Below are 22,964 nucleotides of genomic sequence, written 5' to 3'. Positions count from 1 at the left end.
TAATTTTTTTCCAAAAAATTGGAGGTTATGCATTTTCCTCAACCAACTTGAAAAATACCCATGTCGTCGACTTGATATCTAATTGTTCTGCTTAACTATGCACTAAATAAATTGAAAACTCATGCACATGGTGTTTTTAAAATAAAACACCTCGTTATTGAGAAGAACATTGCAGTTTTGTTTGTTTCTATTATTTTTTAAAAAATTTGGTCACTATAGTAAACATTAATGTAAACATATATCGCCTTCTCTAACAAAGAACTTCGATTCTTTTGTTCTATTTTAACCTGGTTTCTGACTGTATTAAGGAAGTATGGGTGTCTTTCGCCATCTTGAATTGTAAAAATCAGAAAACCTAAGTTCCCGATTTTCAATTAAGCTAGCAAACTTTGAAGAAGAAAAGCAGATAACAAATGTGAATTTTCATTTAAAAGAGCAAATGTAAATGGTTATAACTTTTAAAAATGAATATTGGTAAAAGTAAAGATTATTTTTACTTGATTTTAATTTTTTGAAATTGGTATTTTATGGGGAAATAACTCTGAAATTGTGCATTTTCTGAAGGAATCTACATGGAAGTTTGCAAATTTGTATTCACGCCAGAAAAACCGTACGGTGATCCTATCTTTTCTTTTGATATTCTCAAAGCATTTACTGAAAGCTATCTTCTCGTTTTCTTTTAAAATTCTATCATTTAGTTAAGCTTTTAATCACATAATGATGTTTTTTCCTGTATAATCCATACAAAATGTAGGTTGAAAAAAATGCACGGTGACCTATCAATTTCATTATATCTTTGAACTTATATCAATAAAAGGTATATTTTGGCAAAGTATGAACAAATTCTATCATTTTTAATTTAGACACCCAAACCACCTTAGAATGGTATTTTTTTATTATTTTGTTTGATAATTATCTCTTGAATTACCAAAACAGATAGAGTTTTGTTTTCATAAAATCGTCTTTTTCTAATGAAAAGCGAAAATCAGTTTTTTTTTATTTGTACGTTTTACATCTCTATTAATTAGCCTTTCACAGAGAGGGTAAGTTTTCATCTTATGTACTTTAGCTTTAATCTGATCTTAAATTGCTTCCATTTTCACTTTCCTTATCAGACTGATTGTCGTAGCAGAGAAACAGATTGTGTATGACAAGTTTCCAATACCTCTAATTAATCGTTTGGAGAAACATTTCTTGTCACTCAAGACTATGCTTACATCAGCTCAACTACAACTGACACTTAAATTACAGGAATGGGCACATACATTTTGTGAAGTGAAAGTACCTTTGCATATGAGACATCTTAGACCAAGGTTTGTTAGTTTTTCAAACAATAATCAAACTATTAACCAGGTGTTTTTTCACAGTTTTCTAAATAATGCTTACGCATAACGGTAAATTTATTTTGATGCAAGAATTTGTTTTAATAAATAAAAGATGTTCTTACATGTAGCATGTAAAGATTGTTGAATATAAAAAAATGTAGTTATAACTTTATATATATAACGTTTCTGATAAAAAAATGAAAACATGTTTATAAAAAAAAAGCTGTAATAGACAAGATATTAGCATCTTATATAAGGATCACATTATGTTTCGGACTTTCAAAAACCATAAGTCTTATAGCCATTGTTTCACTCATGTTTATCACAGAATTGTTAAACGGAATGGAAAAAACACTGCATTTTGTACTACATTTTTATTTGTATACCAGTGTGTGTATATATGTGTATTTAATTTTAGGCAAGACGCCAAAAAGATTAATGAAGCTTTTATTGGGTATCATGCCGATGCTTGTGCAGCCATTATTCTGCATGCTTGTCAAAAAAAGAATTGCACTGATGAAAATATTTTCGAGTTGGAGGAAGAGGTATTGACCACCCTTACTTACAAAAAAACAAAATCGAGTTTTAATAAACGTTAATTGTTTTTAGTATTTCGTTTGTCTGTTCTATATAGATTTTGAAATACTAAATTGTCGATTATTACTGTCTCAAAAGGCAAGATATTATGAAAATGTCGTAGGTCCACTTTGTTTTAATTCTGCATTCAACCCTGGTGTGTTTAAATCAGTAGTTGACAGCTTGACCAAGGGCCATGTAACGGAAGGTAAGACATTGAAGAAATGCTTACCTTTTTTTTAATCTCTATTCTATGCTATTAAATAACTATAGATATTTGGTCTACATACTATTGGCGCCAAAGCAATGACACAAAAATCCAAAAGACCTTTGGTAATCAGTTGTAAATATATATCTAAAAAGAAATTTCAAACTATAGGTTTCTTTACTATCTTCGTTTCTTTTCAAACATCAGCACAGTTCTTCATAAAAGCTGGTTGTATAACCAAACATAGACGATAATTTTGTCAAGTGACAAATTTCAAACAAATATTTTTCATTTTGCAATAAATACTGAAGCAATTACTGAGAAATTAAATTTTCATCTTTCGTAAATATGTTCATCTGAGCTTTATTTATTTATTTATTTTAAGGTTCTAGATTTTTCCAAAGAAATTCTACTGTGGTGTGCATCTCCTTCGGCAATTTTATTGAAGGAAGACAAAATCATATTTGCTAAATATTTTCTCGATCATCATCACGAAAACCTGTTCGACTATCTACATTTCAAATTGGATGATCTGAAGGAACCAAATCTTATTGTCCAGGTAAGGCAATTGAAATGTGGTTTTTACAAAAATACGGAAATGCATTGACAGTCAATAAATACCTACAAGAATTATTTTATATTATCTGGATTCTTTTTACCCTCAGATCACACACTTTTCATTTTTTGCTCACCTGACCTGAAAGGTCAAGTGAGATTTTCTCATCACTTGGCGTCCGTCGTCCGTCGTCCGTCGTCCGTCGTCCGTAGTCCGTAAACTTTTACAAAAATCTTCTCCTCTGAAACTACTGGGCCAAATTTTACCAAACTTGGCCACAATCATCCTTAGGGTATCTAGTTTAAAAAATGTGTCCGGTGACCTGGCCATCCAACCAAGATGGCCGCCATGGTTAAAAATAGAACACAGGGGTAAAATGTATATTTTGGCTTATATCTTTGAAACCAAAACATTTAGAGCAAATCTGAAATGAAGTAAAATTGTTAATCAGGTCGAGATCTATCTGCCCTAGAATTTTCAGATGAATAGGACAACCCGTTGTTAGGTTGCTGCCCCTAAATTGGTTATTTTAAGGAAATTTTGCAGTTTTTGGTTATTATCTTGAATACTATTATAGATAGAGATAAACTGTAAACAGCAATAATGTTCAGAAAAGTAAAACCTACAAATAAGTCAACATGACCAAAATTGTCAGTCAACCCCTTAAGGAGTTATTGCCCTTTATAGTCAATTTTTAACAAATTTTCGTCAGTTTTTGTAACTTGTACAAAAATCTTCTTCTCTGAAACTACATGGCCAAATTAAACCAAACTTGGCGATAATTATCATTGTGGTATATAGTTTGAAAAATGAGTCCGATGACATCGCCTACCAAACAAAATGGCCGACATGGCTAAAATTAGAACATAGTGGTAAAATGCAGTTTTTGATTTATATCTTTAACACTAAGACATTTAGGGCAAATCTTTCAAGATTTAAATGTCCATCAGAATAAGATCTATCCCCTCTCAAATTTTCAGATGAATCTGACAATTCGTTGTTGGGTTGCTGCCCTAAAATTGGTAATTTTAAGGAAATTTTGCAGTTTTTGGTTATTATCTTGAATACTATTATAGATAGAGATAAACTGTAAACAGCAATTTTGTTTAGCAAAGTAGGATCTACAAATAAGTCAACATGATAAAATTGTAAGAGTACCCCTTAAGGAGTTATTGCCCTTTATAGTCAATTTTGAACAAATTTTCGTCATTTTTGTAACTTGTACAAATAGTTATCAAAAGTACCAGGATTATAATTTTATACGCCAGACGCGCGTTTCGTCTACATAAGACTCATCAGTGACGCTCAGATCAAAATAGTTAAAAAGCCAAACAAATACAAAGTTGAAGAGCATTGAGGACCCAAAATTCCAAAAAGTTGTGCCAAATACGGCTAAGGTAATCTACTCCTGGGGTAAGAAAATCCTTAGTTTTTCGAATAATTCAAAGTTTTGTGAACAGAAAATTTATAAAAATTACCATATAATTGATATTCATGTCAACACCGAAGTGCTGACTACTGGGCTGGTGATACCCTCGGGGACGAAACGTCCACCAGCAGTGGCATCGACCCAGTGGTGTAAATAAGTACCAGGATTATAATTTTATACGCCAGACGCGCGTTTCGTCTACATAAGACTCATCATTTTCTTTTCTAAAACTATGGGCCATATTAAACTAAACGTGGCCACAATCATCACTATGGTATCTATTTAAAAAAAGTGTCTAATGACCCCACCTACCAACCAAGATGACCGACATAAGTAAATACAGTAACAGGTGAGCGACACAGGCTCTTGAGAGCCTCTAGTTTTCTCCACATAACAGTTATACACTTATCGTTATCGATTGTTTCGCATAATTTGACATTGTAGTATTAGCGATTCGATTTCCAAAGATATACAGCAACAATGATTAAATCTAAGGAATAAACTGAACTCTGTTATACAAAGTATAATATATTAATTTGTATAAAATATTAAGGTGTGTTACTTGTTAGTATTATACGTTCTGTTGGTTTGGAAAAAGAGATCAGTTACTAAGGACATACTCAATTGAGTCCACACAAAGTTGAATGCTTGAATGCTGATTTCTTTTCTTTTCATTAAATACGGAAGTAAACTCCTAGCAGGAAATATATTAATCCTAGCTGGTGTTTAAACATTTTAATTTATAAGTTATGTCAAAATAAAATACTACTTTTTCATTTCTATCAATTTATGAACTAGCATAAACAGACTTTACTTAATCCCCTGACATTCTCCTTTGCTTTATTTACGTTATCTTTTCAAATATATAGTGAACATTTAATTACATTAGTTTTAATAATCATTGCATTTTCCTCAGATAACAACTCATTCTAAATTGCTTTCAAATGCTGACATAGACATGCTTTGTAAATCCATGACTAGTTTACGAAGAAGAAATGTGTTATTGGTGACATTGCAGTCTTTTGATACAGAACAACAGTTTAGGAGTCAAATTAGGTAATTCTAATTTTACAAATAATTATTTGATAATTCTATTTAGGAAAAATTTGAATATGAATTGTGCGACAAAAGAAACTTGATTTGTACGTATGTTTTTATTAAGGAAAAGAAAATTGATTTTACTTATTGCTTGTTATAGGTCTTCGATATATATTCTGTCAGGAATTTCAATAGACGTCGAAATATATTTGAAAAAACAATTGTTTTTATTTAAGTTATATAAATTAGAAAAAATTGAGAATGGAAATGGGGAATGTGTCAAAGAGACAACAACCCGACCAAATAAAAAAACAACAGCAGAAGGTCACCAACAGGTCTTCAATGTAGCGCGAAATTCCCGCACCCGGAGGCGTCCTTCAGCTGGCCCCTAAACAAATATATACTAGTTCAGTGATAATGAACGCCATATTGATTTCCAAATTGTACACAAGAAACTAAAATTAAAATAATACAAGACTAACAAAGGCCAGAGGCTCCTGACTTGGGACAGGCGCAAAAATGCGGCGGGGTTAAACATGTTTTTGAGATCTCAAGCCTCCCCTATACCTCTAACCAATGTAGAAAAGTAAACGCATAACAATACGCACATTAAAATTCAGTTCAAGAGAAGTCCGAGTCTGATGTCAGAAGATGTAACCAAAGAAAATAAACAAAATGACAATAATACATAAATAACAACAGACTACTAGCAGTTAACTGACATGCCAGCTCCAGACTTCAATTAAACTGACTGAAAGATTATGATTATGATTTCATCATATGAACATCAGGCACAATCCTTCCCGTTAGGGGTTTAGTATCATCCCATCATAACATATATGAGAAGAACATAACCCGTGTCATGCCAACAACCGTTTTTAGAATAAATGTGTTTAGTTCCGACGCAAAGACCTTATCAGTGACTCAATATTAACGCCAAAATATGCATTCTTTAATGACTTGACAACAGTATCGTAATCATATGATTATATGAGGTGAATAATGACATCTTTGTGCTTTATAAAGAATATTTCCATAAAAAATTGGATGTGAAATACCTGAACGTATAAGAAGTCTGCATGTTGAGCTATATTTACGAATGATGTCTTTATACCGATGATAAAATTTAGTAAATGTTTTGACTAGTTTGTGATATCGAAAACCCTGGTGTAATAATTTTTCAGTAATACATAAATTTCTCTCGTTAAAATCTAAAACATTGTTACATACACGAGCGAATCGTCCAAGTTGAGATATATTAACACCGTAAGATGGTGACAAGGGAACGTCACCATCTAAAAACGGATAATTATTCTTTTACTTTTCTACATTGGCTAGAGGTATAGGGGGAGGGTTGAGATCTCATAAACATGTTTAACCCCGCCGCAATTTTGCGCCTGTCCCAAGTCAGGAGCCTCTGGCCTTTGTTAGTCTTGTATGATTTTAAATTTTAGTTTCTTGTGTATAATTCGGAGTTTAGTATGACGTCCATTATCACTGTACTATTATGCATATTTTAGGGGCCAGCTGAAGGACACCTACGGGTGCGGGAATTCTCGCTACATTGAAGACCCATTGGTTGCCTTCGGCTGTTGTTTGCTCTATGGTCGGGTGGTTGTCGCTTTGACATATTCACCATTTCCTTTCTCAATTTTATTATAATTAACAATAGGAAATGAAAAATCATCCCTTTTATCATAAATTTTAGTATTCAGCTTTCCGTTAGAGATATAGATATCAAGATCGAGGAATGGGCAGTGGTCATTGTTAGTATTAGCTTTATTTAAAGTAAGTTCAGCAGGATAAATTTCATTAATATACATAATGAAGTCGTCATTATTGAGAGCCAAAATATCATCCAAATATCTAAAAGTATTATTAAATTTGTTTATCAGATGTTGTTTTGATGGGTCTTTGCTTATTTTTGTCATAAATTGTAACTCATAACAACACAAAAAGAGGTCCGCAATAAGTGGTGCACAGTTAGTCCCCAATGGAATTCCGATAATATGACGATATACGGAATCCCCAAAGCGAACAAAAATGTTATCTAGTAAAAATTCAAGGGCATATATAGTATCAAAGCATGTCCAATTAACATAGTTTTTTTGTTTATTGCTACTAAATAATGACCTAAAAGAGTTTGAACATATATATTCACATTCTGATTTTTGGAATGCCATTTAATTAGGTGTGTGATTTTTTTCTTAATATGAATGTGGGGCAATGTGGTATACAGGGTAGAAAAATCAAAACTTTGAACAGATTCAAAATCACCAATATAAGCATGCAATTTATCAAGTCCTTCCAACGAGTTCTTGACACTCCAAAAGTAATTTATTCCGCTATTTTCGAAGGCCTTATTTGAACAATTTATTATAAGGTTTTTAATTGTACCAAGTGTGCTGGTAAGAAGAATAGACAATTTAGTAGTTGAACAATGCCTTGAAGACGAAATAAATCTATATTTGTAAGGGGTTTTGTGTAGCTTCGGAAGCCAATACATAGTTGGGACTTTTATTGTATTTGGCTCTACTTGTAAAGCGGTGGCTAATAGTTTATGTTTGTTACAGATTTCGTTTTCTGAAAATGGAGTCAGTTGGAATGTTGGTGAATTGGTGATTTCCTTTTTCAGAACCTCAATGTAAAATTTACGTCAAACAATAATAATATTATTAGCAGCTTTATCGGCCGGGACAAAAAACAAATTCTCTGGCTAGTTCTTTTAGTTTATGTTTGATACGAGAAATAGGTTTATTGTGGTTATTGTAAATAGTAAAATGTTCTTTAAAAGGTTGAATACGTATATCAACTATCTTCATTACTGAATTAAAAAAAAGAGTCCAAAGATTTTTTGTCAGCTTTTTCCCGTTTTATCCAATTCATACAGTAAGTATGGAGTGAGTCGTGGATGATATTACGACACTCATTCCAATTAATAATTGACGAGGGACGATATTTAGGTCCTTTACTGAGGAATGATTTTAACACTCGGTCTTGAACGATGTTAAGATCTCCTGTTATAACATGGGAAATGAGTCAATAAATATATTCGGAATTACTGCAATAACATGAAGTAGGTGTATTTTCGACCGTTTTACTAGCAATTTCTCGATTCGAATTTTCTTTTGAATCACCAATCTAACTATATAGGATACCAACAACTTATCGCCTGTACCCTATGGTGTAATTTAAATCACTCATGACAGTGTGAAAAGTTGGAATATAATATCCTCATTTTACTAATTTTAGCTTGTATGTTATGCTTAAAACTCTTGTTGATAAAAAAACACAATTTCTTTAAAGGTCTTTTTTAAAAATCTTTGGTACAACTTTTTGGAATTTCGGGTCCTCGATGCTCTTTCACGTTGTATTTGTTTGTTTGGCTTTATAACTATTTTGATATGAGCGTAATTGGCGACTCTAATGTAGACAAAACGCGCGTCTGGCGTTTAAATTATAATCCTACTACCTTTGATAACTATTTACAAAATTGGGTCGACGTCACTGCTGTTGGACGTTTAGTCCCCGATGGTATCACTAGTCCAGTTGTCAGCACTTCATTGTTGAAATGAATATCAATGTTATGGTAATTTTTTATAAATTTCCTCTGAAAAAAACTTTTTCTCGAAAAACTAAGGATTTTCTTATCCCTGGAATTGAGTACATTAGCCGTATTCGGCAAAATATTTCCGAATTTTAGGTGCTCAATGCGCTTCAATTTTAGACTTATGTGACTTGGTAACTATTTTGATATGAGCTTAATTGATAAGACTTATGTAGACGAAACGCGCGTCTAGCGTATTAAATTATAATCCTGTTCCATACATATTGAACTTGAACATAAACATTTAGTATTACTCATTACCTGTTCAGTTTGAGATTGTGCAGTCTGTATCTGTATCAATATAAACTCTGCCAATGTAGGCACACCTTTGAATGAGTTGAATATGTAATCCTCACACAATGATAATATACACAATGAATGTCAAATCCAATTATGAATACACAGTAAAAAATCAGTAAAAAGTGACTTCTGTTCTGCCACGGTTATGTACATTTAATATTTCATTTTACAATAAAAAGATGAAAATTTATCTTTAATTTTAATCTGTATGCACCCATATATAATAACCAAAATTTATTAAGGTTTATTTAACTGTCTATTTGATTTGATTACAACTGAATGATACCTGTGGAGATTCCCAACCTGATCATCAGCAAAATCTCAATATGTCAAATGCTACTTAATATACACTCCTCACTAAAGAGTTTTCTTTTCACATTTTTATACGCCCGTTAAAATTTTGATGGGACGTGTTATGGTATACAAATGACCGGTGTCCGTCCGTCTGTCCGTCCGTCTGTCCGGCGTAATCATGTCGCACCGTTACTTGAGAACGACTTATCCAAATTTCATGAAACTTGAAATAGTTGTTTATTATGATGGTCAAATGATCTGTATACTTTTTGGTGAAAATAAGATTTCAACTTTTTGAGTTACGGCACTTTATTACTAAAACAGGGGGGTGTTTTTTTTTCACATGTCGCACTGTATCTCAAAAAAGATTCTTGATTATGACTATAACTATAAACACTTTTTAGTTATATTAATCTCAATATCTGTATACTTTTTGGTGATGATTCAAAATTTCATTTTTGAGTTTTTGAGTATTTTGTAAAAAAGGGGGAGGGTTTTTTTACATGTCGCGCCATATCTCAAAAACAATTTATGATTATTGCTTAAAATTTTACACATGTCTTTGTTATATTAATCTTAAGATCTGTATACTTTTTGGTGATGATTCAAAATTTCATTTTTGAGTGTTTGAGTATTTTGTAAAAAAAAAGGGGGAGGTTTTTTTTTACATGTCGCGCCATATCTCAAAAACAATTTATGATTATTGCTTAAAACTTTACACATGTCTATCTTATATTAATCTAAAGATCTGTATACTTTTTGGTGATGATTCAAAATTTCATTTTTGAGTTATTAGTATTTTATAAAAAAAAAGAGGGAGGTGTTTTTTTTATACATGTAATGCCGTATCTCAAAAACGATTTATGATTATTGCCAAAAACTTTACACACTTCTTTGTTATATTAATATAAAGTTCTGTATACTTTTTGGTGATGATTCAAAATTTTCTTTTTGTGTTATTGAGTATTTTGTTAAACAGGGGAGGTTTTTTTTTACATGTCGCGCCGTATCTCAAAAATAATTTATGCCAAAAACTTTACACACTTCTTTGTTATATTAATATAAAGTTCTGTATACTTTTTGGTTTTGATTAAAAAAATTATTTTAGTAATATTTAGTTTTTTGTAAAAAAAAACAGGGTGAGGGTTTCACACGTCCCACTGTGTCTCAAAAACAATATATAGTTATTGCTTATAACTTTCTCAGAAACTATTTATGATTATTGCATAAGACTTCCACACAAGTCAGGAAGTCAGGAATATGGCCATTGTTATATTATTGTTCGTTTCTATGTGTGTTACATTTTAACGTTGTGTCGTTTGTTTTCTCCTATTTTTTAGTGTAAATTCAAATTGCGATAAGACGTGTCACGGTACTTGTCTATCCAAAATTCATGTATTTGGTTTTGATGTTATATTTGTTACTCTCGTGGGACTTTGTCTAATGCTTGGTCCGTTTCTGTGGGTGTTACATTTCAATGTTGTGTCGTTGTTCTCCTCTTATATTTAATGCGGTTTTAGTTTGTTACCCCGATTTTGTTTTTTGTCCATGGATTTATAAATTTTGAACAGCGGTATACTACTGTTGCCTTTATTTACATATTCTTTTTTTATATACCATGATTGGTATATTTCTAATTGATTTATGAGAATTGGAACTCGGTAGTTCACTGTTACCTTTACTTAATTCCGTTCCATATGTTTAACTTTTTTTCCCCAGGTCATTTTTTCAACATACAAACACTGCAGGCCTTCTGCTGATAGTCCAATGTGATTCTGGTGATGAAAATGACAAGTTAATTGCTTGTGCAAGGTACACAATTAAAGGAGAACTGCAACAGGTTTCTGAAAGGACATCTAATATTCATGTTGTTTTACTGATTCAAGTACCTGGCATAGCATGTGGACGATTCACTGGATTTCAGGTAATGTGATTGAAAAACAAGTATTATATAATTATTCAATGCGATGTTATTTGCCATTCTAACATGACGTCCTGCAAACGCTTTGAGTACACACCGGTTGATAAATATGAACATATTGTTTGGGCTGTTCTGATCGTACTCCCATGTCATATGCTTTTTTATGAAGTAACCGATGTCATAGAACGATGACGTAAGAATATGAACTTATGAAAATCATCACATCAAGAAAATGTAATCAAACGATGCTAAAATGTGGTATAATCCATTTTTTATACAGATAATACATCTAAGTAAATTATCATTTAAATTCATCAAAATCTATCTTATAACGTTATTGTGAATAGCTTAAGCGTGTCACTTATTCAGTTTGCTACGTTCTTTTACGCCAATTTAACAGTGCGTTTATTTATGGGAACGGCAAAGATTTGCCCCTACTTAAAGCGCTTCGATCCAAATAAATCCCCGTATTTTTCCTTTTAGTATCGAAATAATTCATGGGGGCTTGATTATATCTAGATTTTACCACGTGTTGTCCCTTTATGCCGATATTTTACCCCTCGCTATCGCTCAGGGTAAAATATTTGTCATAATGGGCCAACCCGTGGGAAAATCACGATATTTTCAAGCCCCCATGAATTATTTCTTAAGTATACAATACTAGAAAGTTCAGATGGATTCTATCTTTTACACAAATCTTCTCCTCTGAAACTACGTTCATTTACATAGACAAATTCAAATAAACTTGACCACTATCACTATTGGGGTATCTAGTTTAAAAAAAAGTTTACAATGACCCTGCTTACCGACCAACATGGCTAGAATGGCTTAAAATAGAGCATATAGGTTAAATGTAGATATCTTTAACCAAAGCATTTTCATGCGAAACGGGAATGTATATTCTATTCCGATAGTATCAGGCGATATATATCAAGAGTTGACACACAAAAAAAATAATTCTTAACAGATCACAGATAATAAAAAAGCAAAGGTGAAAGTAGTTTACGGCTTCTCAAAAGTAATAAATAAAGTGAGAGAAATCAAGACTGAACAAGGAATTATTTGAGTCCTTATAGAAAAGAAGATTTGGTTTGATTTCCAATGAGACAACTCTCCGCAATAGACCAAAATGACGCAAAAAAAACCCCCCAAACAATAACAGGTCACGTACGGCCAAAAACGACGAACAAATCCCATACCGAATAGCCAGCTATAAATACCCCGAAATGACAAATATAAAACAATGTAAACGAGGAAACCAACGGCATAATTTGTACCAAAAAAACATGAAAAAACAAATATGTAACTCACCTACAAACGACAAACACTGCATTCATTAAAGGCTCCTGACCTGGGACAGGCACATATAAAGATAATGTGGCGGGGTTAATCACATTAGCAGGATTCCGACCCTCCCTAACCTGGCGTAAACGTTCACAATTTTTGTCCATTCGTTTGGTGTGTTTCGTCATTTGATTTTTTCATTTGATAAGGGACTTTCCGTTTTGAATTTTCCTGGGAGTACAGTATTTTTGTGCTTTACTTTTTACAGTTCAACTGAAGAACGAACTATAAAAATCATTCGAATACGACCTAACTCATGAGATGGATACAAATATATTAAAAATAAACCAAAAGAGTATTTTTTACTTTGAATTCTGAAATTTTGAATAAAAATGGATAATGTTCTTCGCCTAATTTAGTGAAATGAAGTGTAAAAAGGCATTGGCTTATATTAAAACGTAGTTTAACGTTTGATGTGTGTCAACTTTTTTAACGACTTACCCTTTTTTGGATTTACCTTAGTGTTCAGGATTTAATTACACTTGTTTTCACATAATATGTTATATGATAAAGGGTTAAGAATTTGATATGAATTCGAGGTAGTTATCGCCTGTCGTTCAGAATAATTTAGATTTTTTTTATATAACAGTTGAATGTAAAAAGCATTTGTTTTGTATATTTATCGTTGTTTATTTTAGTGTGGGGCTTGGCATTCTGTCCATATTGACGATGTTCATCCTGTAGACGACGATATACCTACAGTGGCAGAAATGCATATACAATCAGTCGGTGATCTATTATATCCTGTCATAAATGAATATCAGGATAATTCAGACAAAACAGAAGATGTAGAAATTCAGGCTGGTGAGGGATTGTCCAGTAACAGTTCAGTCCGTGATCTTTTAAATCCTGTCATAATTGAATCTGAAGAAAAATTAGACAATAAAGAAAATGCAGACATTCCGGCTGATGAGGGATTGTTCAGTAATAGTTCAAAAGATGAGGAAGAGACATTCATCACAGAAGAGCAAGAGACAGACCAATTAAAAAGGGAAAAAAGAAGTAATGTGCTTGATTTCATTGCAGATCGAGATTTACATACAGAAGCAAAACCTACAACAGAGGTTCCTGGGAGCTGGAACGGACTTCTGGTACGAATATGTTGCTGCTTTATAATGTTGTGCATCAAATTAATATAGAATTCTTGTTTCAGTAACATGTTTCCTACACGAATATCAGACGGTTAGTTTAGAACAACGTATCTATTGGTATAAGATAATGCGATGTGGTAACATCTCGAATCGAGACAAAATTATAAAGATGTTGAACAAACAACCAAGGGTCTTGTCTGTTATCAGAAAGTAGTAAACAGAAAAAAACGTCATTGATAAAAAAAGTGATACTATATGGTGAAATGCACCATTCAATGTTTGTCTCGACTGCAATGAAAGTCGTGAAAAGCGAAATTAAGGTAGTTTGGTAAGAACTACCTGTGATAGATTAATGATATTTTGTATTCAGTAAGAAGGGAAAGTAAGAGGTTTCATTACTATCAATGCGTATCAGTTTGACTTATTTGTGGCTCTTTTTCCAAGAACATGGTCCAGGAACTTTTAATGAATTAGCTATTTTTAATGTTTTATTTTCTGCTTAAATAAGTTTGAAAGGAAATTCTCACAAAAGACAATGAAAATGTTCAAAATCAACATTGTGGTTTGTACATCTCATTGTGTTACCCATTTCGAAACTGTCAACAGTCCTTTATAGCCCAGATACCTCTGAGTGAATAAAAATGTTGCTATCCATCTGAATGTATGCCAACAGTCGAGACATATCCCTGTGTCACAGCTTATTATATAGCTTATTAAGTAAACTCTCTCTCTCTATCTCTCTATATCTCTCTCTCTCTCTCTCTCTCTCTCTCTCTCTCTCTCTCTCTCTGAATATGCCTTATATATCATGTACTGTAGTACGCCGCTAGATTTAAACTGACGAGGAAAGGTAACATATGGCCAGCGAAAGCTCTATTTTAGTAGAGCCCAGGTGGTCGTGTGGTCTAGCGGGACGGCTGCAGTGCAGGCGTTTTGGTGTCACGATATCACAGTAGCATGGGTTCGAATCCCGGCGAGGGAAGAACCAAAAATTTGCGAAAGCAAATTTACAGATCTAACATTGTTGGGTTGATGTTTAGACGAGTTGTATATATCATCCTGTCCACAAGTTAACATTTTTTTTTCTGTGACGTATTAAATTTATATTAGGATCCATTTTGTTACATCTTGTGATCAATTTTATTTGGCAATCGCCAATGGCAGTCAGCAGGGTTAAAGAACATCAGTTGTTCGACCTGTTAGTCAAATGCGTTTTGTTTAAATATACTTTTTCACTCTTTTGGTCTTTTGGAAAATGTTGTTTGTGCTGTTTTTAGACCCTTCTACAACGAAATTTGTTTGACATGCACACGTATAAAAACTGCGGTTTTTATCCAACGCAGTCATAGGTTTGAACGTAGTTTTCAATTTAGACTCGTATATATATATATATATATATATATAAAATCTTAAATGACGACTTACGGGGAGGTCGGGCTTGCAGGTGTAGTCACTACGATGACCATTCATGCGTTTGTTAAATGGCTGTTCTGTCTCGCCAACATACTGCATGCCACATCGACACTGAAGAATGTATACATTGACATGATTCATTTGTCATCGTGCAATTACCGAGGAAGGATATCTGTTATCCGAAATATCTAGAATATTGTTTGTTTTATTGTGTTTTTGGTGATGTTGTACCCTTTTAGACTTGTTATATATTATATTTTGTAGTGTACTGCATCATGTTTATATGATCCATCGCCCCGTAAGATTTATCGTTGACTATTCATTCAGTCATTTATATATATATATATGTGTATATATATGTCTTTAAACATTTTCAGTGGTGTTGTAGTCGATCTGTAAAGAAAAACAGAGTTCAACAGCGAAATTTTCTTGATCTGAGCCATCACGGTTATAGCACTTTGGATGAACACGAAGACGCCAGAGAGCATTCAGTGTTAATGCATGTTGATTTTAAGAGGGATACCACCGATATTTTACTACAAGAGGGAAACAATCATACTGTGGAATCTTCATTGACTGTCAGACCAACAAAGATTATTGATAATCCAAAACGGAAGGATCAAAATTCAGAAAAAAATGATTATGCCAGAGATAAAATTCAAAACCTCAAAAAACATTTTAAAATGAATAATCTTATAAAAAACTGTATTCAACCTGCTCTTCGCTTTGTGAAAGACACCCAATCTAATCCTCCTAAAGCTTTATACAGGTTGAAGATTCTCATGAATTGGCTACAGAAAAAAGAAGGTATTTCTGAAAAGATATGTTTAAATATAGCAATGACCTTTTATTTCGTATTTGATATAGCCTTTGAATGTTACATACAAGCATAACTGATGAGTAGTTTGTGGACGAAATGAGCGGGTTGAGTCCATCATGAAATGCAAGTATCTTTGATGAGTTGTTTATTGAACAATTTTTAAATACTTCAAAGTAATTTCATAATCAAGTATTGAGAGCTTTTTTTATATCATTATTCATTAGAGATTACTTTTAAATGTTTTACAATGTTTTGTTTGAATCTTTTTGAAACGACGTCTTTCTACAAATCAGTTTATACCTCTATTTTAAGAAAAAAAAATGTCAATTAAACATCATAGGAACTACACAACATGTTTATATCGCATCATGAAACTGCTGAAATGTATATCATTGAATAACTAAGATTAATCAATCGCCTGGCATGATCAACTACGTGTTGTTATGCTTTGGTTTTTATATGGTTCAAATTGTAATTAGTTTTGACTCAAACTATTCTAATATGAATTGAGTGACTACCTGGTAGCTTACTGAAAATTCAAATGGTTCTTTTCATGAGTTTTTTTCCTGTCATACTTTTATATTTTGTTTCACGTGAAATCTTCGTACTTTAATGCATTATATAATTGGCGTTATAACTGCGCCTGCGCAATGCATACTCCCATCACACTATATCGGTATACTTTTAATTTCCGATTAATTATTTCTATTTTTCAGATGACTTATCACTTTTATCTGGAATAAACAAACATCTGTCCATTCTCTTAAAGCAGAGAGAGCAGGTAATAGGTACATTAAGTACAAACTGGCTAACACAGGAAGCTAGAAGACCCCAGAACGTTAACAGACCGGGGACATTTAGGTTTGTATATTCCGGATAAAGGCAACGGTAGTATACCGATGTTCGAAATTCAGAAATCGATTCAGAAAAAAAACCAAATCCGGGCTACAAACGAAAAACTGAGGGGAAACACATCAATTATAAGAGGAGAACAATGACACAACAGAAACATAACACTAAAACACAACACACAGAGATACGAACAATGGTCATTTTCTTGACTCGGTACAAGCCATTTTTAGAAACAATGGTTGGTTGAACCGGGTTGTGTGGCTAGCTAAACTTCCCGATTTTATAGCAATGTTAAATGTAACATTGAAATGCCAAAATTTCATGACAGGACTTTAATACAAATAAATTGTAGAACATACAAGACAGATAATCACATAAAAAAAGCTATCAAAAGGTATCAGGCTTATAATTTGATACTCCAGACGAGCGTTTCTTCTTCAAAAGACACAAAAGTGACACTCAAATAAAAAGTTCGAAACGCAACCAGGGCCGAAAATTTAAAAAAAAATGTGCCAAATACAGCTAAGGTAATCTTCCCGGGATAAGAACATCCTTAGTATTTAAAGTAATTTTAACTTTTTCGAACATATTATTATGAGTCAGGTCAGTGTCAGCATTTTCCCGCAAGCAAAATAGAAGCCATAACCTATTAATATTTGGGTTTATTTCGATATCATTTCCCAGGAATATTTTCCCTCATATCTTTGGCAAACCTTTTGCAATTTGTGGTTTTCAAAGCTCTTAAACTTCGTATTATTTTATTTGGTAGTTCATGATTAGACTACTTTAGAGGGAAAACGTGTCTAGTATATTTTCGTTGAGTATAAGAATGCAATAATGATTTTTCATTGTTGCATTATGTAAAAAAATCTATTGACCTTTCAAATTGTTAAAAATCAAAAAAGTTTCTAACGATTTTGTACATAATTATTATGATTTTATTTCATGAAACTACATGACGTCATGTGAATGAAAACTTTTATTCTTATTATGGTTTATTTAAAATAATGGAATTTCAAAACATAAGGGATTCCATCAGGTGGATCAGACATATTATTACAATAATTTTGTTTTTAAAAAGAACACAGTAAGTTTTAACGTAATTAATTGAACGTATTGCCTATAAATTACATCTAAATCATACAGAAAGTTTGCTGTTCGATGTTTAGAGGCAAAGATTGTTCCTGTATTAGCTGGTATCATCGCTTTTATAGACACAAATAATAATCTTGATATGTTGTCTCATGATGATACTTGGAAGACGGACCTTTGGTTACGAATAATGAATAATCCATTTTTGACGCAACTGAAATACTCTGCAATTGTCCCGCCAAGTTTGAAGCAGGACATGGGTGATATTCCTGTCAAGTCTACAGCGTTAGATGGAAAAATGTTCACAGCTTGCATGCCTTTTTCCTGGTTGATTTTTCGGCAGGTAGATGACATTCTACGAAAAACTATGGATATTAGTCAAGCAGAAGGTAACTTGAAACGGTTTAAGTGCTTATCGTTAGGAAAAATATAATTTAGCTTTTGTTAACTCACGATTAGAAATTAGAAACTCATCCTGAGTCGATTCATAAGTGATATAATAGGTAAACCTATGAAACGCAAACATTAAGTTTCCTCTCTTAGCATCCAGTAACTGAATCATAAATTGGAAATCGAAAACATTAAATCGACAAAATATTCCAGAATAAGAACATGTATACTATTGTGTGGAATTTTTCATCACCTTCAACACTTGTTTTGAAAAATAAAAATTAAAGGGGATTTCCTTAAAGTTGAAAAATATAGTTTAAATGAAAAGTGGTAATTGATTCCAATCTCTTTATAAGATTGAATTTAAACCTTGAATAGAAATTTGATAGAATCAACAGGGAATTGAAACTCAAAAGAGACAACACACAGACAACTCAATGCTGGAAAGAAGACATAAACGACATAGATGTTGGGATTACTTTGTTCATATAACTCATTAAACGATTTCATTACAAATGTTTTATGATTTGTTACAGACAATGACTTTGACATAGTGATGAAGTCCTCGGATATATTCCAGTCTTTACCATTGGGTGAACTTTTGACAACCTACAGTGAAAAATATCGCCAAGAAGTACTCCAAGCTTTCATTAAAGATTTGATTTGCATGGTCCATCCTGTGACGTCAGATACAGAATGCAAAGTAAAATATTCAAATGAAGATTAGTGTATTAATATAATTGAGTTTGAATAAGGCAATTCATTAATCGATTAAGAAAAAAAACCAAATGCTGGTTACAAACTAAAGCTGAGGGAAACGTATCAAATTTAACATGTTTAAGGGCAAACGAAACACAACATCAAAATGTATCACACACAAAATAGAACTATAATAAAACAATGGCCATTTTTCTGACCTGGAACAGGACATTTTAAGAAAAACAAATGGTGGATTTAACCTGTTTTTTGGCATGCCAAACCTCTCGCTTTTATTGCCACGTCAAATCTAACAATAAAATAACAACATTACATGTCAGATCTACAATACAAACAAATGAAAGAACATATCGGACAGAGAACCACACACAAATAATAGCTAACGAAAGTTACCAGGTTTAACGTCTTTCCTATCTGTGTTTACTTGCATGAACTAGCATGATCGCCATTGAACCTACAAAAACGACGATAAATCAAACAAAAAGATTTTATACAAATATCGTTTCAGAATAAAATTTAAAGCTTTATTCATAAAATTATAATATGGAAAAAAAACCGAAGACAAAATTTTATTCACATGTTATCAAATATTAATATAGTCAATTTCGTTAACTTCCAACTTTGTCAGTTAATAAACAAATGTGTATTAATAATTGTGGTAAAGATCCTGCATGGCACAAACACTTTGGTAGCTTCTTTATAAATGATGAATAGATATAATTTAAATGTAGTCTAAAATTTATTTGACTATTGTAGCTTTTGAGTGAACAGGTTATAAACGGATGCAGAACTCTAGTTCAGGAAGAATTTGGACAATTGGTTCCTTCAATGTTTGGATGTCATTTGACTTTTATTCGTCATGCTGTGCGGTTGAAACATTTTTCACACATTATTCGTATACTGCACGAACGTGGACAGGAAATAATGAATATGCAACAGAATTATTCAAGTTCTCATCTAATTACTGATGAAGAAATTGTAAGTTTGTTATACCACCGGGTATCTATGATTTATTAATGTACCATATTTAGTCGAAACAATTGCAGCAAATATGGAATTTATTCAGAATAAGGTGATGTGGAATGCCAGTGAAATTTCTTTCCAACAAAGACAAAACCACATAGATATGGATAACTTCATTTTGCCATACGACCTTCTATAAAAGAACATAACCCGTACTATATACTAAGCTATAAAAGACATTGAATTGACAAGACATGAAATAAATCGCAAGAAAGTACCAACAGTGTTATTTATTTTCCATATTGATAATGCAAGCTTGTCACTAGCTATTTATATGCATCTTGAGTTGACATGCAATTCCATTGAATCTTTTATTTTCTGAAGAAAAATAAAATATTGATTTAACAAACACAACGGTTTTCATTCATAATTACTCTTAGTTTTTTTGGAAGAAATTTTCGGTTCTCGTTTATGGGTTTGAGTTTACCTTCATACTTCTTTGTTTCTAGCTCTACTTAGATTGTTAAGTAAACCAAATGCTCGTCTAGCATACCAAATTATAAGCCTGTTATTTTTAAGGATTTTACATTTGATACTATAAGATTGTACATCAACTCTTCGACTGAATGTTGATACGCATGACAGGTGCTTCTTCTGATGAAAATGCAATAGTTTTATGTTAATGCAGGTGTCAGTTTTATTGGTAAATTGGTCAGTTGACTTGAACAAACCTTTCTAATTTTTAAAACCACAAGGTAGTATAATGGTAATTCTAAAGTCCGCTTTGAATAAATCACACAATAGCTATTAGAAAGAGAATTAATGGAGCATTTGACAAGACCTTTCTTAACATTCTGAATGTCGTCTATATCAAACAAATGATGTAACATGATATTTACCTTTGTTATCGTTCATTAATTAGCAGTATGATAAAATATGAATTGATAGAATTTATTTTTAACTAAAACTGTTATTATTTTTGCAGACAGTAGACATTTTTGCGTTACATATGTTGGTTGAACAATTAGATCCAGGCAAAAGTACATTTGAAGTCATAGAAAATAGAATGATATGGCTGCGAGAGGTATGTGAGTACAGACCGGTCGTTGAAAGGATATTCGGACATTTTCAGCAGGGTTTGAAGAAGAAGGAGAAAAATTATGGTCCGCGGAGTCAAAAAGGAATAGAAGAAATTAGGTAGATGTTATAACAAAAAGGTAGAAGCGAACGTCAAAATGCATAAACACTATTTGAAAATGCTTTTATAATATCATATCAAATATGTTTTTTTGAATTCTTAGAATTCATCTCTTGATTGTTTATGATTATACTTTTCTGATTTAATAACGTTTGTAAACGAAATATCACCAAAATTTCATCAAAGTATCAGGAAAATATACAAAATTCATGAATCAAGTAAATTGTGATCTGTTGCCAGTGTTGCATACTATCATCTGCCATCCTTTTTCTCCTTTTTTATAACTTTTTCACTGGAATAATGAGTGCATGTTCATTTAATTCCAAAATAGGTGAAACGAAAAAGAAGATGTGATATGATTGCCAATGAAACAAATGTCCAAAAGAGACCAAAATGACACGGAAATTAACAATTATAGGTTACCGTATGGCAAAGCCAATGTCGCATAAACAAACGACAATTATTGAAGTCACAAGGCACCTAGGTATTTAGATGTTTTATTTTATCATTTTGTGGAAACATCATATAAGACTCGTCACATAATTTGTAGTTTGTATTTGTCATTGTCAGGAACTTACCACGACATGTGTTTCTAGTTGAGCAGAGTTTATGTACCCTTCTAGATCACATGACCTTACATTGTCAGTTTGTTTTCGATTCATAAATTTACATTATTTTGTTGTATCACCTATCTTTTCTACTGACGTGAAAATGTAACACTAGACCACCGAAAGCTGAATTATTAGTTCAGTTTAGGTGATTGCGAGGTCTAGAGAAATAGACACAGTGAAAGTGGCTATAAATAGCAGCACATGACATACAAATCTATGGGAGTGTGGATTAATCAGTACAGAGATTAATTCAATTACACAAATAAAATTATAGATTGCCTTACAATGTAATTTTAACACACTATTTAGTATGTAAATATAAGAATGTTTAAAATATTTTTTTTATTTTTAAGGCAGCTCAATCCAAATTCAACATAGACATTGAGCTGCAAAATGTTCTTATTTTCAAGGCAGCTAAGTTCAACATATACATTGAGCTGCAAAAGTTTCTTATCATCTACATCCGATTTCACCTGGATAGATGCACGCTTGATAAAGCTAGTTGGTCTAGCGAAATATTGCGTTTATTTTAATCATTTTGTAAATATTTTAAACATTCTTATATTTACATACTAAATAGTGTGTTAAAATTACATTGTTAGGCAATGTATATATATGTAGGAATCTAAAGTGCGATGTTACTCTAAAGTGCGATGGTCACGCTAAAGTGCGATGGTCTACGATAAAGTACGATGGCGTCTCACGCTAAAGTACGATGGTTGTTTGTTTGCTAAAGTGCGAGGGTACAAAAGAGAAACTTTTAGAAAGGGGTTGTTGTTCGAGATTTCCCCTTTTTGGTAGCGAGTATTAATACATGTTATATTTTACTACAATGTACACACTGATAATTAATTTATAATTTACGCGTAAACACGTGTACCTTTATTTTACCAACGTTTATACTCTTAAAAAAAATCGAAAATCTTTTAACGTAAACGCAAACATTAATATGCATCTGTTCGCTTCCATTATTTATTTCATCTTCCGGCATGACCATTTTTTGGTTTGTATATTTGACTGTTAACGTCATAATCAAACTACATTTCTTACGTCTATATTTTCCCGGACCATCGCACTTTAGCGTATGGAGGCATCGGACTTTAGCGTAGACCATCGCACTTAAGCGTGACCATCGTACTTTAGTGTCCCCATCGCACTTTAGAGTCCTACATATATATATAAGTATTTTTTTATAATACATTGTTTGAACATGCCATTG

The 22,964-nt window shown here is 32.4% G+C and overlaps 1 protein-coding gene across 1 annotated transcript in view; it reads left to right on the top strand.

Moving 5' to 3' along the window:
- The window catches only part of LOC139522674 (E3 ubiquitin-protein ligase RNF213-like), a 194,954-nt gene extending 173,817 nt beyond the window's left edge, over window positions 1-21,137 (top strand). The window contains exons 27-38 of the mRNA XM_071316142.1: window positions 1,116-1,313; window positions 1,744-1,870; window positions 2,495-2,668; window positions 5,011-5,150; window positions 11,053-11,257; window positions 13,237-13,689; window positions 15,480-15,909; window positions 16,639-16,783; window positions 17,921-18,255; window positions 18,793-18,959; window positions 19,730-19,951; window positions 20,922-21,137. Of these exons, the coding sequence (XP_071172243.1) occupies window positions 1,116-1,313; window positions 1,744-1,870; window positions 2,495-2,668; window positions 5,011-5,150; window positions 11,053-11,257; window positions 13,237-13,689; window positions 15,480-15,909; window positions 16,639-16,783; window positions 17,921-18,255; window positions 18,793-18,959; window positions 19,730-19,951; window positions 20,922-21,137 (2,812 nt within the window). The remainder of the gene's footprint in view (window positions 1-1,115; window positions 1,314-1,743; window positions 1,871-2,494; window positions 2,669-5,010; window positions 5,151-11,052; window positions 11,258-13,236; window positions 13,690-15,479; window positions 15,910-16,638; window positions 16,784-17,920; window positions 18,256-18,792; window positions 18,960-19,729; window positions 19,952-20,921) is intronic.
- The last annotated feature ends 1,827 nt before the right edge of the window (window positions 21,138-22,964 follow it).

Source organism: Mytilus edulis, chromosome 5, assembly GCF_963676685.1.
Source record: "Mytilus edulis chromosome 5, xbMytEdul2.2, whole genome shotgun sequence".
NCBI lineage: Eukaryota > Metazoa > Mollusca > Bivalvia > Mytilida > Mytilidae > Mytilus > Mytilus edulis.
This window is presented reverse-complemented; position numbering and strand designations above follow the sequence as displayed.